The 14,135-nt window shown below is 49.9% G+C and overlaps 1 protein-coding gene and 1 long non-coding RNA gene across 3 annotated transcripts in view; one reads left to right on the top strand and one right to left on the bottom strand.

Moving 5' to 3' along the window:
- HK2 (hexokinase 2) overlaps nucleotides 1-10,150 on the bottom strand; it is a 60,099-nt gene extending 49,949 nt beyond the window's left edge. For both annotated transcript variants that reach the window (XR_008558456.1, XM_008147394.3), the window contains exon 1: nucleotides 9,666-10,150. Coding sequence is in view for 1 of the 2 variants with exons in the window: in XM_008147394.3 (XP_008145616.1) it covers nucleotides 9,666-9,728 (63 nt within the window). In the remaining variant the exon portion in view is untranslated. The remainder of the gene's footprint in view (nucleotides 1-9,665) is intronic.
- Nucleotides 10,151-10,441: 291 nt separating this feature from the next.
- LOC129151843 (uncharacterized) lies at nucleotides 10,442-13,742 on the top strand. The gene is made up of 2 exons (XR_008558523.1): nucleotides 10,442-10,754; nucleotides 13,601-13,742. It is a non-coding gene; the product is annotated as an uncharacterized LOC129151843 (long non-coding RNA).
- The last annotated feature ends 393 nt before the right edge of the window (nucleotides 13,743-14,135 follow it).

Here is a 14,135-nt window from a genome sequence, read left to right as displayed (position 1 = left end):
TTTTTGTGCAATTCCTTTGCCAGTGTTTTACTACAAATCTTTGATGAGGAACCCAAGGCATGGAGAAGCTTCCCAAACCAAGGCAGGACCCACACATCTGGTGGCCAGGTGAATGCCCTAACCTGGGCACAGGTGTAAGCATCCTAGGAAAGCCAGGTAACTGCTGTCAGTGACCTCATTAATAATAATGTCACCGTGGCCAGTGTGGCTCAGTTGGTTGGGTATAGTACCATGCACCAAAAGTTCGCTGGTTCCATTCCCAGTCAGGGCACATGCCGAGGTTGCAGGTTTAATTCCTGGTCAGGGTGCATGCAGGAGGCAAGTGATTGATGTTTCTCTCTCACATCAATGTGTTTTTTTCCTCTCTCTCTCTCTGTCTCCCTTCTTTTCTCGAAGGAAAGGAAGGAAGGGAGGGAGGGAGGGAGGGAGGAAGGGAGGGAGGAAGGGAGGGAGGGGAGGGGAGAAGGGGAAGAAGAAAGAAGAGAAAAGAAGAAAAGAGAAGAAAACAATAATAATGCCTTCAGACTCCTGAGAAGACAAAGGCTGTGCAAACAGCAGCAAAAAGATGAGTGGGGGAGGAAAAGACAGGGCAGATTCTGGATTCTATTGTTTTTTAAAATGTTTTTATTGATTTTAGAGAGGGAGTGAGAGGGAGAGGGAGATAGCAATATCAATGAGAGACATCGATAGGCTGCCTCCTGCACACACACACACACACACACACACACACACACCCGCCCCCACTGGGGATCCAGCCCACATCAGGGCATGTACCCTGACAAGGAATCAAACCGGGGACTTCTGGGTTCATGGGTTGATGCTCAACCACTGAGCCACACTGGCTGGGACAGATCCTGGATTCTTTAAGGCTCCAGTCCTCTGAAACACAGCTAACCAAGAGGAATAGATAAGCCACCACACTCTTTGATGGGACAAGGCGGACCCTGACTGGGGACTAGGGCCCACCCTGCCACCTCTGAGAGACTCCAGCTCTGAGCGCTGTGTACTAACAACCCTGGGTGGCAGGGTAAGTGTGGAGCTCACAGGCACTCCTCCAGGATCCTGTTGCGCGATTGTGAGTCACAGGGTTTCCTGTTCTTCCAGTTCTTGCTCTGAGCTGGCTCACATTACAGCCAGACAGACTTCGGGCAGCAGCACCTGTCAGGGGTCCAGAGATGGGCATTTGGGACAACCGCCACGGGACCCTCCTGTCCTCAAACATTTTGTTCCGAGTGTGGGGAGCAGTACAAAGGAATAATATGTCCCAGTTGTGCATGGCAGTGGCACAGTTCATTTACCCACACATATTGAATGAAAACTAAATTGAATGTGCCAGGGACAGGCATTGAGGACACCGGCATCAAGGAAACCCCAGGCTTTGCCTGCAAGGAGCTCAGTCCATTGGTGGGAGGCAAATATGTCAGCAAATAATTACAAACTGAAGGTCAGGGCAGAGATTAGGCAGTTTCTTTCACTGTAATAAAATACAGATTCATAATAACTTAAATCTTTTTTATTTAAAAAAAAAGTTTTAAATCTTTATTGTTGAAAGTATTACCTATGTCCCCTTTGTTCTCTATGGACCCCCTATAGCCCGCCCACACCCTCTACCCCAGGCCCTCACCACCCTATTGTCTGTGTCCATGGGTTATACATATATGCATACAAGGTCTTTGGTAAATCTCTTCCCACCCACCCACCCACCCCCGCTTTTTGTCACACACATCAGTACAATTCTGAGGAGTGTTTGTCTTGCAAAGGTTAGGAAAGCGTATATGCTGACCCCATGCCTAGAATGTCCTCCTCCTCTGGCCTAACAAACTCCCATTTGCCCTTCAGGGCCTCTCCCCAAATTCCCCAGCCATGACGCCGAGGCACTTCTAACACCTTGTGTCTCTCACCCTCATGGGTCCCAAAGGACTAAAGACACTGACTCCCTGTTCCCAACTTCATATTTGTGATGCCGGCAGCTATCTCAGCACCGAGATATAGTCGGTGCCCAAGACGTATTTGTTACGGTTACATACAAGGGGCCACGGGAGTGCCAAAGAAAGGAGCAGAGTAACTTGGGTGAAGGGCAAGAACTGGCTCCTCCAGACTGCCAGGGGCTCTGAGCTTGACCTTGTTCTTTAGGTCTGGGTCCTTGCTGTCCACAATCCTGGCAGCAGCACAATTTCCTCTCCATCTACCTGTCTGCCCTGGCCAATACCCCAGGTCCCCTAAGGGTCAGATTCTGTCTCCCCTGGACAGCCCCACTCTCACCTGGTGCCCACTGTCCACCTGCTGGACCAAATCCATTTGTGTCTGTGCTTCTTGTACTATGTTCAGCCCCAGACCTTCCCAGTCTGCCGTCCCACCCACAATTACACCCGCCATAGGTCCCATTTACCTGGGACAATCTCAGTTTACACTGTGGTAGCAGAATAACTATTTATGGTGCCTCATTTCACTCTAAAAAGTGACCGAGTTTGACCCAGCCAGTGTGGCTCAGTGGTTGAGCATCAATCTATGAACCAGGAGGTCATGGTTCGATTCCTAGTCAGGGCACATGCCCAGGGTTGCAGGCTTGATCCCCAGTGGGGAGCATGCAGGAGGCAGCCGATCAATAATTCTCTCTCATCATTGATGTTTCTGTCTCTCTCTCTCCCTCTCCTTTACACTTTCAAATAAACAGAAACATTTAAAAAAGTGACAGAGTTTGGCCCTAGCTGGTTTTGCTCAGTGGATAGAGCATTGGCCGGCAGGCTGAATGGTCCCGAGTTTGATTCCAATCAATGGTACATACCTAGACTGCAGGCTTGATCCCCAGCCCTGGTCCAGGCAAGTGTGGGAGGCAACCAATTGATGTGTCTCTCACATCAGCATTTCTCTCTCTGTCTCTCCCCCTCCTTTCCACTCTCTCTAAAAATCAATGGAAATCTATTCTCAGATGAGGATTAACAAAAAACAAAACAAAAAAAAGTGACCGAATTTGGACAATATAAATGATTGGGTCACCCCAGGTACAGGCCACAAAGCAAAGCCTGCCTCTCAGGAACCCACACCTGAACAATGAGGTCCCGTACGGCACAAAGGGTGCTGAAAGGAACAGGATGGGAACCGAGCAAATGGGTTCTTGCTCTGGAGCTTGGGCTGGTCCCCAGTGCACAGCACTAAGGACCCTTTTCCTCATCTGTAAAATGCAGGGCTGGACTAGATAACCCCAATGGTCTTCCTTCTCAACTGGCACCCGACTCATAATCCCATGAAGCTGAAACACAACTGGCCATCTCTAGTTATCCCGGGAGCCCCAGGGTGGGGATCAGGGCCTGGGCTCTGGAGTCAGACTGCCTGGGTTTGAATCCTGACTTGCCCTTGGGCAAGGACAGTACCTTCTGTGCCTAGGTGTGTCTATCTGAATACTAGGTAATAACAGCGTCTACCCCGGAGGGCTGTTTGCGGAAGGCCCGAGTTATAGTAAAGGGCCCTGCACTGGGTAAGTGCTGCTGTTTGTTGTTTTAAGACCTTTGGGAATTGAGGGGGAAAGGAACTGATGGGACAAGACTGGGAGGCTTCATTGGGAGGGGTTGAGACAGGAAAATTGGGGAGGAAGCAGGAAGCAGAAGGGGAAAGTCCCTCAAATGGAAAGTGGTAGCTTCAAATGCCCTCATTTAACCCTAATTAAAGCCGCCCGATGGCTTATCTGGCTTCATTCCTTTATCAGATAATATGGAGATGCCAGAAGGAAGAGGTTGGGAATAAGGCCTTTCAAAAACAGAGACCCTCTCCAGGGAGGGGCTGCTGAGCTGAGGGTGAGGAGGGGCAGGATGGCTGGGTGGGTGGGTGCCATGGGCTCCCACAACCAAGTTCTCGGTCCTGATTCACTCTCTTGATTAATTCCAAGATAAGTTTTAATCAAAGTCCCTCCAAGGAAGGAATATCAAGGAAATGCATACAGATCCACAGATGAAAATGCAAAAAGCACAGCCACCACTAAAAGAGGGCAGCACTCCAGGGGAAACAGGATTCTCTGGCTTCTGTTCCCGTGGGAACAAAGCCAAGACTCCCCACTGGGTTTAGATAAGACAAAGGCTGGACAGGGATGAGGGGAGTAGAGTGTGGGTCCCACACAGAAAGTCCTCTTGATTCTGTCAAGAACCCCAGATATCCCAGTGTCAGGAGGGGCCACACTGGACAGTCCAGATTCTATATATGAGGGCCAAAAAGTTCTCTGCTGAGACCCAAAATGGCTAAGGACCCTACACCCAATGTGACAAAACAATGTGGGAATGACTGTTTCCTTCAGGGAAACCACAGGGGTCAGTAGGATCAAAACCTACCATGACCTAGACCTATGTCAGCCCAGGGCAACTCAGGCAGTTTCTCCCATGGGAAGCCAGAGCCAGAGCCAGGGCCAGATGTGAGGAAGGATGGGCAAGTGTCTCCTTGGCCAACATCAGCAAAAGTGGCCTCAGCAACTGCCCTGGGAGCCTCTGTCCTTCTGCCCTCTGGGGGTTTGGGGGGGGGGGGCAGGAATGGGCATCGAGGAGGGGACTAGGTTTCTACAGTGAAAGAGTTTGAACTAATGCTGTGACTCTTCAGTGCAACTGTGTCTCTCATGGCTTCCCAAGGAGGACGCTTCAATCTGAGGTTCACCAATGACCAAGACGACCCAGAGACTCCCCAGTAGGGGTGCTACCTCCCCAGAAAACCAGAAGGAGAGCAAATGGAGGAAGAGCTCAAAGATGGGTCTACTCTGTCCAAGAAAGAGAAGGGTTTAGCAGTTGAAGGGACAATGAGGATGCTTCCTCAGCTTTAGGAGCTTTCCATTCTTCTGCCCTCCCTGTCCTCTGCTCTAATCCGACATCAGACAGACAGCATAAGTGGGCCAAACCTGTATGTCCTAAAAGCCCTTGGGGAAAAAAGAAGTAGTGTATCTTGCTCTTGCCCAGATGGATAGTGCAGTAGGGTATCTAAGTGTATCTTTCTCTATGTACTGATCCTGCACACACAAAGTATTGATCATGTGTCAGGCACAGCTCTAAGAGCTTCACATATATTAACTCTCTATTTCATCCTTACAACAGCCCTATCAAGGTGCTATCCAAACACTCTCCATTTTTCCAGAGGAAGAACAGGCTTAGAAAGGTTAAATTAACTAGCCCAAGTGCACACAGCCGGTTCTGTGGTGAGCCAGGATTCAAGCCCAGGGAGCCTGGTTCTATACCTCACCACGAAGCCTCTCCGGGGACTGCTGGACTGTCCCTCAGTGGGTGTCAATGGCCCCTCTTCTTTGCTCCCAGCTAAGGAAGCTCCCGAGCTCACGTTCATCCAGCACACACACCTGCCTTGTTCTGACACCTGGAAGCGGCCTGGCCTCCATGGAAACCCCAGCAACAGCAGGGTGAGACTCTCCTGGGGACAACTGAGCAGATTTCTCTCCCACTGGCTTTCTGGAATGCTGACATTGCTCACATGCTCCTGGTCGAAGACAGAAAAACAGTAACCCAGGTAGCCCACCCTTCAGCCAGGGGTAATGAAGATCCTCTGTCACTGTGGATCTGCAGAGCTCCCCTCAAATTCATCCTTTGTGAAAGGCCACTCCCACCATGACTGTCCCATGGCATGGCACCCTGAGGGCTAAGAGCTATGGTGCTCATTGCAGCTGCTAACTGGCTGTAAGATCACTGTAAAACTGAAGGGGGGCGGGGGGTGGAGTACAGACCATGATCTTCCAACAGTTTTTCACTCAACCTGTACATATTTTGGGCCAGAAAAGTCTTTGTTGTGGAGGGGCTGTCCTGTGCATTGTAGGATGTTTCGCTGCACCTCTTGCTTCTACTTATTAGACGTAATAACACATTGCCACCCACCTTCCTTGAAACAACCAAAAATGTTTCCAAACATTATGAATATTTGAAAACTACTGCTCTAAAGGAAGAGTAACAACAACATAAAACAGGTTTTGCCCCTGTAAATTTGGGTGGAGTGGAATTCTTGCTTTAAGATAGGGTGGGACAGCCCCTCACATGAGATTATCCATCCCAAAATGTCAATAGCGCTGAGGTGGAGAGACCTGCTTTAGAAATTAGCAGAAACAGCCACTCAAGTGCAAGGAAGCATGCCCTGTGACCCATGGAGTGTGATATTAAGACGCAGCCAATGAACTCTGGGATTTGATTTGCCCCCCCTCTGCTATCCCCCACTCCCCACCGCCCGCCTACTGCTTTAGAAAGGCTAAGACAGACAACACACAGTGCTGGAAAACAAACCAAACTTGCTGACTTCAAAACCCAACAATGATAATGAGAAACCTGTTATCAAGAGTTGTCTTATAAACCAGAAGTATCTGAACAAAGGAAGCCAGTTTTCTGGGGTTCTTGAGTTCTTTTAGTACCTCAGATCCTCTTACTCTGACTGCCAGATTTTTTTGAGAAAACTGTCGTGGTTTGAGTTGTTTTGATTCCCCCTGTAAAAGGGCCCCTCACTGCCCTCAAACTCCTCGGGGTGCTGAAAACGTTTAACTTTGAAAGTAAAAATGTGATTTTTTTTAAATGTTGGCTTTGTCTGAGGAGCCTCTGAGGGAATTTTAATTCATTCGGGGATAAAGAACAAAGTGCTTCCTAGAGCTCTCTGAAATAGAAGTTTGATAATACAAAACAAATGAATGGTTAGCAAAAGCTAAAAAATATTCCTACTGCCATCAGTTATCTTCTGAGCATGGAAGGGACAGTATTAGGATACTAAGTATTCGGTTACAAGTTGAAAGAATAAGAGACAAACTGTACCTCATTTAACCACATAATACATCATTTAACTTAAAGTCATAGAGCCTGTTATTTTTTTAAATATATGTTTATTGATTTCAGAGAGGAAAGGAGAGAGAGAGATAGAAACAGAGAGAGAGAGACAGAAACATCAATGATGAGAGAGAATCATTGATCAGCTGCCTCCTGCACGCCTCAGACTGGGGATCGAGCCCACAACCCAGACATATGCCCTGACTGGGAATCGAACCATGACCTCCTGATTCATAAGTCAACGCTCAAACACTGAGCCATGCCTATTATAGTAAGTGAGGACTTATTATAATTGTATCTACCTCATGGAGTTGTTAAATGAATTAACATATGTGAAGAGCTTAAAACAGTACATGCTATTATGTGTTTCTCTTGATTTTCAAAGTGTCAATGGGCAAAAATGAACAAATAGCCTTTACTACCCTTTTAATGGCACAAAACACTAGGTTTGTCCATCAAGAGACAAGTGACTCTGACAGGGCTAGTTCTGGGCAGGTGCACCTAAGCTTTCCATGCCTCAGACTACAACCCAGAAGATGTGAGAGGATAGAGATTTCTGCAGAATCCAAATCAAGGCCTTTTCAAAAGACTCTCTAAAATTAAAATCATGTCTTATCTCCCTATTCTTCCTTCTAGCGGCAACATGAAAAGATACTCCCACAGTATTCTCTCTGATTCTCTTCCTCCTTCCTATGTAATTGCAGCTGGAATCAAATAGCTACTAGTATGCTCACCTAAGTCAGGAGAAAAAGTCTTAGGTTCTGACACCTGATGAGTTAAAGGCCTGACTCAACTCTGCCCCCATTGGTAATTTAGAGGAAATACACCCAGACACTTCACAGGCAGAAAAGGCGAAAGCTAGCTGCCAGGGTAGAGAAGAGAAGCCTAGAAGAAGGACATTTTCTCATTGCTGTGCTTAGTCATCACAACTCCATAAAGTGGGCAAGGCCACTGTTGTCATCCTCATTTTACAAAAAGAAATCGACAGTCCAAAGAGGCAAAGTGGCGTGCTCAGGGGTCGTGTGGTTTAAAAAAAAACAAAAAAACACACCACAAAACAGAGATTAGAACTCATTCCCAGATACCCTGGCTAATTCTCTTTCCGAAGCGATGGCTCCCTCTTCCAGACCGGAGAGTGGTACAACTCCACAGTTCCCTAACTTCCTCCCTCTGGATTGGATAAAAAGTGAATTTGTAAAAGAATTTAAATGTCCTGGGGTGATCGATATTTGCCCAACAAAGAAGACCCCCGGCTTGGAGGAAAGATACGACAGCTTTGTATTTTAGGACTTGCCAAGGGATGACAGTCTTCCAAGTGTTAACTCACTCCTTGGGCAGAGAAGCCCAACGTAGTTTGCCAAGATCCTGCCGGCCCACAGACATGTTCTTAAATAAACTGAACTAAAGTGCAGACCAGGGCGACATCCCAGGAATGAGTTAGAGTGACAGCTGTAGATACGAAGAGTAAAACTCAAACAGCCAACCTCTGCTCCCTACTCCAGGCTGAGGCTGGGAAATGCCATGCTTTACGTGAGTGACCATCTGCGAAGGCTCTAAAAACACCCAAGCAGCAACCCACCATCTATTCTTTACTCTCAGGACCCCCAAAATGGGAGTACGAGCAGGTTGCCCCACCACATGACACTGTCAAGAGATTTTTCCAAAAATACGTTCCCACTAAAACACAGAAATTTCAAGGAGGTAATTGAGCAATTCTCTGTCATTGCCTCACAGCATTGGACACCCCACCCCCAACCCCCAACCCCGCCCCAGCCCACCCCATCTCTTCTCAAATCTAGCTGAAGCCCAGGGCCAGGAGAGCCAATCCTGAAATCCAGAGCATTTGAGAAACAATTCAACCCCGAGTGAGAGCGGCTCGGGCCCAGCCCAGCCCCACCCCCAACCCAAACCCGGAGGCACGCGGAGCTAGGCTCGCGGCCCGGGCAGAGGCGCTTTCTTATGTAAATGACCGCGCCGCAGATAGGACTCCGGTGGGGGCAGGGGGAGGTGGGGGCTGCTGAGAGGCAAGTGGGCAGACAGGTCAGGGCCAAAGTCAGGAAAAAGCTGATTTTCGGAACAACAAAAATCTCAGGGAGACGGGCGCGGGGGCAGTTGGTCCTCTCCGCGTAACTTACAGAAGTACCAAAAGTAACATCCCAAGTCCGCCCCTCACTTGGAGGCGGGCCCCGGGGACCCAAGGCGGGGCGGTTCCGAGGCAGCTTGGGGGAGGTGATGTACGCCCCACGCGGAGCCTCAGTTCCGGGCACCTCAGTTCCGGGGAGGGGGCGCGGCGGGCGGGCGGAGTTCCCCTGTCTCTTTCCCGTCTCTCTCCCGGGTCAGCCTCTCCCCAAGCCCACCTCTGCAGGGCCTGGTGGAAGTCCTAAGGGAACCACACTTCCCCAAAACGCGGCCCTTTGGCGCGGGAGCGTCCCGGCAGCCCCACGCGGCAGCGGAGCCTGCTCCCCAAGCCACGATTCTCCCCACGTGCTCCCGCCGGAATTCAGGCAGCGAACGAGGGGCTCCTCCCACGTGGGCCCATCAATCTAAGACTACTGACCAAGTGACCCGCCCCTCCAGAAAAAAAAAAAAAAAGAAAAAGAAAAAAGCGCGAGCGCGCGCAGGGCGGTGGGGAGGGAGAGCGGTGCGAGCGCGAGCCCCCTGCCTAGCACACGCGCACCGGCCAGCCCGTGACTAGCGGACGTGGCTCCCGATGCCCAGGAGTTTCCCGGCCGCCGAGACACTTCCCACGTCCTCCGCCCCGAATGGGGGAGAAGAGTGCCCCCGCAAGGTGAAGGAGAGTTTCGGCCCGGGACCCGGGAGCGCGGGCCGGGGACCACACAACTTTGCCAGCGGCGAGCCAGCCACCCCCGCCCGCGCTTAACTTACCTTCTGCACTTGGTCATGGTTGAGCTCCGTGAAGAAGTAAGCGAGCAGATGCGAGGCGATCATTTTGCCACGGCCCGACGGCGCCGAGTTGGGAAGCCAAGACTGGAGCGCTTGTGGGGAAGGAGGGCGGCGCGGTCAGACAGCTTTGGTGGGACCGGGAGCGGTGAATCCGAGCGGCCCGCAAAGAAGGCTAACGGCGATGGCCCGCCGGCTGAAGGGTCTCCGGTCTCTAGAATCAGGTTTGGGGAGTCACAACTGCTAGAAGGCTCCCCCCCCCAAAAAAAAAAATCACTCCCGGCGACGTGTCGGGTTGCCCCGCTGTCAAGGCGCTAACTTCAGCCACAGGATCACTAAAGGCTCAACTTGGGAAGAGTCTCAACCCGGTTCCACTGGGGTGATCGGACCTCTCCAGCTCACACGCGCGCTGCTCTCGCCCGCAGATCTTCTGGGCTTGGTGACTCGGCGGCGTTGCTAGCGGCGGCCCGGGAGTCCAGCGCTAGAGTTTCGTGCAACAATGTGGCTTATTGAGGGGCTGCCGGCTCGCGGGCCGCCCAGTCCATGACGCGTACACGCCCATTGGCTGCGCGGGGAGGGTGTGTGCGCCCCGGACCGCCCGCTGCCTCAGCGCAGCCAATTAGCGCGCAGAGCCCGTGGGCGCGGCCGCTCCGACACCCGAGCCTGCGAGCCAGAGGGGCGCGCCTGGGGTCGGGGGCGGGGCTGGCGGCCGGGATGCGACGTGTGGTCCGTGGCAAGAGGCTGGGCAGGAAAGGCGCATGAGCCGCCGCCAGGTCAGGCTCAACTATGGGTGGGGGGGCGCGTGATCACAGACCTGGTGTGTGAGGCGACTGGAAAGACGGGTCACCCGACCAGCACACGCCCTATGAGAGGAGAGAGATACAGTGTGGCATCTCCCAGTCATGTGAGGGGCCCCGCTGGCAGGTCACATTTCTGAAGCATCTTGGTTCTCACCTATTGTGGCTCCACCATCCTCGCAACGCTGATGCAAAATGAGCCACCGCTGCTGCTGCTTACTTTATCCCAGGCATCGCAAAACTAATAGGATGTGGCTTTTACTAGCCACGTTTACAGGTGAGGAAACTGAGGCACAGGGCCCTTTAGGGGGTAGACTTACATGCCTCAGATCACACTGATAATAAGTGGCGGGTGGAGGGAGGAATCCGTATGTGTCCGACTTGGAGGCCCTCTTCTTTTCCCGGTTACCCCATCCTGCCACTCTCCCAGCCAGGAAAGTAGAAGGCAGGAGGAAATGAGCTTTTTCTGCAGCTGGGGGACTGATGCGTGGGTGAAACTGGGTGGGTGGCAAATGGGTAACCAAATGATCCTGGACATGTGTGGGGTGGGGTGGGGTGGGGTGGCTTATGGGTGCTAAGAGGAATGGGAGCCACAGCCACCACTGATGCCTAGCGCCGGACTCCAAATTTATATACACTGTGGAAGCTGGTGTGAAATAATGACTGCAGCAGACTAGAGATTGGTGCCTGTGGAGAATAGCAAGCCTGGGGTTGGAGAGGTCACGGTAAAGGGAGGAAGATGAAGGTCTGCCATATTCTACTAGAAATTCATCCTTTTTCTCATAAACAGTGAAGTGCTATCTGCAATGTATATATTATACAAGTAATAAATGGTCGTGGTTGGAAAATAAGAATAAACCAACAGGAAAAGCAAAAGCACCCATGATCCAGCCTCTCGGCAAAACGTCCTGAAAGCTAGGTACCCTGGCCAGCTACGCATTCTCAGCCCTTCTTCTCTGCACTCCAGTCAGGCTTGGGTCCCAAACTGCTTTTGTCATAATCACCATAGTGACCTACAGGTTACCAGATCCTGGGTTCTCACCACTTTTCTTCCCTTGTCTTACTACACCTCTCAGGGACGTCAGGCACAGTTGACTTACAATCTCCATCTGGACACACCTTCCTCTGTTGGCGCCTGGGAAGCTCCACCCTCCTGCTTTCCCTCTAACCTCAGCCTCCTGGCAACTCAGCCCTGTAGTTTTTTTTCTACTAGTAAGGAGGGCTGTCCTCCTCCCTCTTCTCTGATCTGGTTACATTCTCCCCTGGTATTCCCTCCCAGCCCCATGACTGTTATATCATCTACACGCATATGACTCACACCTGTAAATCCACAGTGAGGACCTCTCCCAGAACTCCAGACATAGTTCTCCAACGACCATGTGTCATGTCCACTGAAGTGACTGGCTTCTCACACCTAGCATGGCCAAAGATGAACTCAACCTTTCTTCCCAAAACTGTTTTCCCAGTTGCCTCAGCAAATGGCATCACCATCCACCCTCAGCCATCCTTGTTCCTTCCTGCCATTCACCCTCATATCTAGTCATTCCATCAGCAAGCAGTCAATTTAACCCATAAAATAGAACCTGTAATTGACCACTTTCTCCATGTCCTCGGACACGTCCTAGTCAAGCCCCCAACAACGCAGCCAGAGCCAATACCACACCATCCTACCTTGCCCCTTACATCTATTCATACCTATCTCTACACTGACCCCTATCGGCTCTCCTTCACTGAGAAGCCAAAGTGGCCTGTTTAAGATATAAATCATTCTACATCTCTCTCTGGCTCAAAGCCACTTTCTTTTTCTTTTCTTTTTTTAATTTCTTTATTGATTAAGGTATCACATATTTGTCCTCATCCCCTCATTCCCATCCCACACCCCTCCCCATGCATGCCCCCACCCCCCTGTTGTCCTTAACCACTGGTTAGGCTCATATGCATGCACACAAGTCCTTTGGTTGATCTCTCAAAGCCACTTTTAATGGCTTCCAATCTTAGACGAAAATTCAAATCTCTGACAAGGACCACTAAGTCTATATAGACTGCCTCCATGTGGATGGGGGAAAGAGGGAGGGAGTGTGGAGGGTCAAAGACCAGAGACAGAAAGCAGCCAAAGCTGTGGGAGAGAACCAGGGCCTGAACCAAGGGGAGGGTGGGACAGAACATGAGGTATGGGTTTAGATATTTTTTTAATATATATTTTTTTTATTTCAGAGAGGAAGGGATAGGGAGAGAGAGAGATAGAAACATCAATGATGAGAGAGAATCATTGATTGGCTGCCTCATGCACGCCCCCTACTGGAGATCGAGCCCACAACCCGGGGCATGTACCCTTGACTGGAATCAAACCCAGGACCTTTCAGTCCGCAGGCAGACGCTCTAACCACTGAGACAAACCAGCTAGGGCGTGGGTTTAGGTATTTTAAAGTCTGAGGTAGAATTGATGGCTGTGGTTAGGAGTGGTGGATGAAAAGGATTCCTGCTCCCTAATATACTTAGAAACCCAATAGGCCTGTGCTACAAAACCGCTGGCCCCAGGCAGGTGGGACCAAACCCAATGAGTCATCAGCTATAATCCCTTCTCCACACACTAATTTTGATTGTCTTCTCCACTTCCCTCTCTGGTCCCATTTTACGTGGACCAGATAATAATCACAATATACTTTAAGTGCATATTATATCTTACAGTGCTCCCAATCCTGGGAGGTGGTTGGAATAGGTTTATTTCAACCTCAATTTATACATGACAAACTAAGGTCGATTGCTCACACGAGGCTGAGACTTGTGTCTTCAATTTTTCTGGCTCTAAACTTCGTGCTCGGCGTTTATTATATATTGATTCTCAGATCTCTCTCTCTCTCATTGAAGAGTGATGAGACAACCATGTAATTTAGTTCCCATAGCCCCAAGAGAGAAATCAATCAGCAAATATTCATTAAACAAACCCTTACAATGTTTAGACAGTCTGCTCAGTGCTGTGAGAAATGCAAAAGAAACACAAGATGTGGTCCTGGCTCCTAGGGATTATCTCTTTAATCAGAGATATAAAATGCATACATAAAACAATGATTACAGAATGGAAAAGTCTACCATCGAGAGCCAAGTGTGTGTGTTTCTTTATAGGAGATGGAGTTCTGGAGGAGGAAATACAAGCCCCAGCCAAAGGTGGTCTGATGGATACAAATGCCAGTCTGGGTCTGGCCTCACACAGGACTGACCTGAGCCCGGTTTAGGCTTCAGGGACCTGTTCTGGAAGATGTTTCTTTACTAAAAAGACCATCATCTGTCATAGATTCCTTTTTCTAATTAGGATTTATCAAGTTTGCAGCGTCTTATACGTGTGGAATTATGTAGAGACTTAAAGACTGAGGGTGGGCCTGCCCTAAGTGTAAATACATAGGACTCCTCAGATCATGTTGTCTTTCATACTGGGTCCTAATAACCTGCATGGTTCAATTATAATGTGTGAATTTGGAAGATTGGGAAAGAAAGGCATTGAAAAGCAGTTTAAATAAAAAAAAAAGGAAGCCATGGGATATACGACGACCTCATTTTATCAGTCACATGTGAAAACAGAACCCACTCAAGCTAGTTTAAGCAGAAAGGGAGTGTACAGAGAATATTTAGTGCCTTTCAGGACCTTTTGGAGAGCCAGAGA

The sequence above is a fragment of the Eptesicus fuscus genome, chromosome 16, assembly GCF_027574615.1.
Source record: "Eptesicus fuscus isolate TK198812 chromosome 16, DD_ASM_mEF_20220401, whole genome shotgun sequence".
In the NCBI taxonomy this organism is placed as follows: Eukaryota; Metazoa; Chordata; class Mammalia; order Chiroptera; family Vespertilionidae; genus Eptesicus; species Eptesicus fuscus.
Note: the sequence above shows the minus strand (reverse complement) of the source record. Positions and strands in the feature narration are given on the sequence as shown.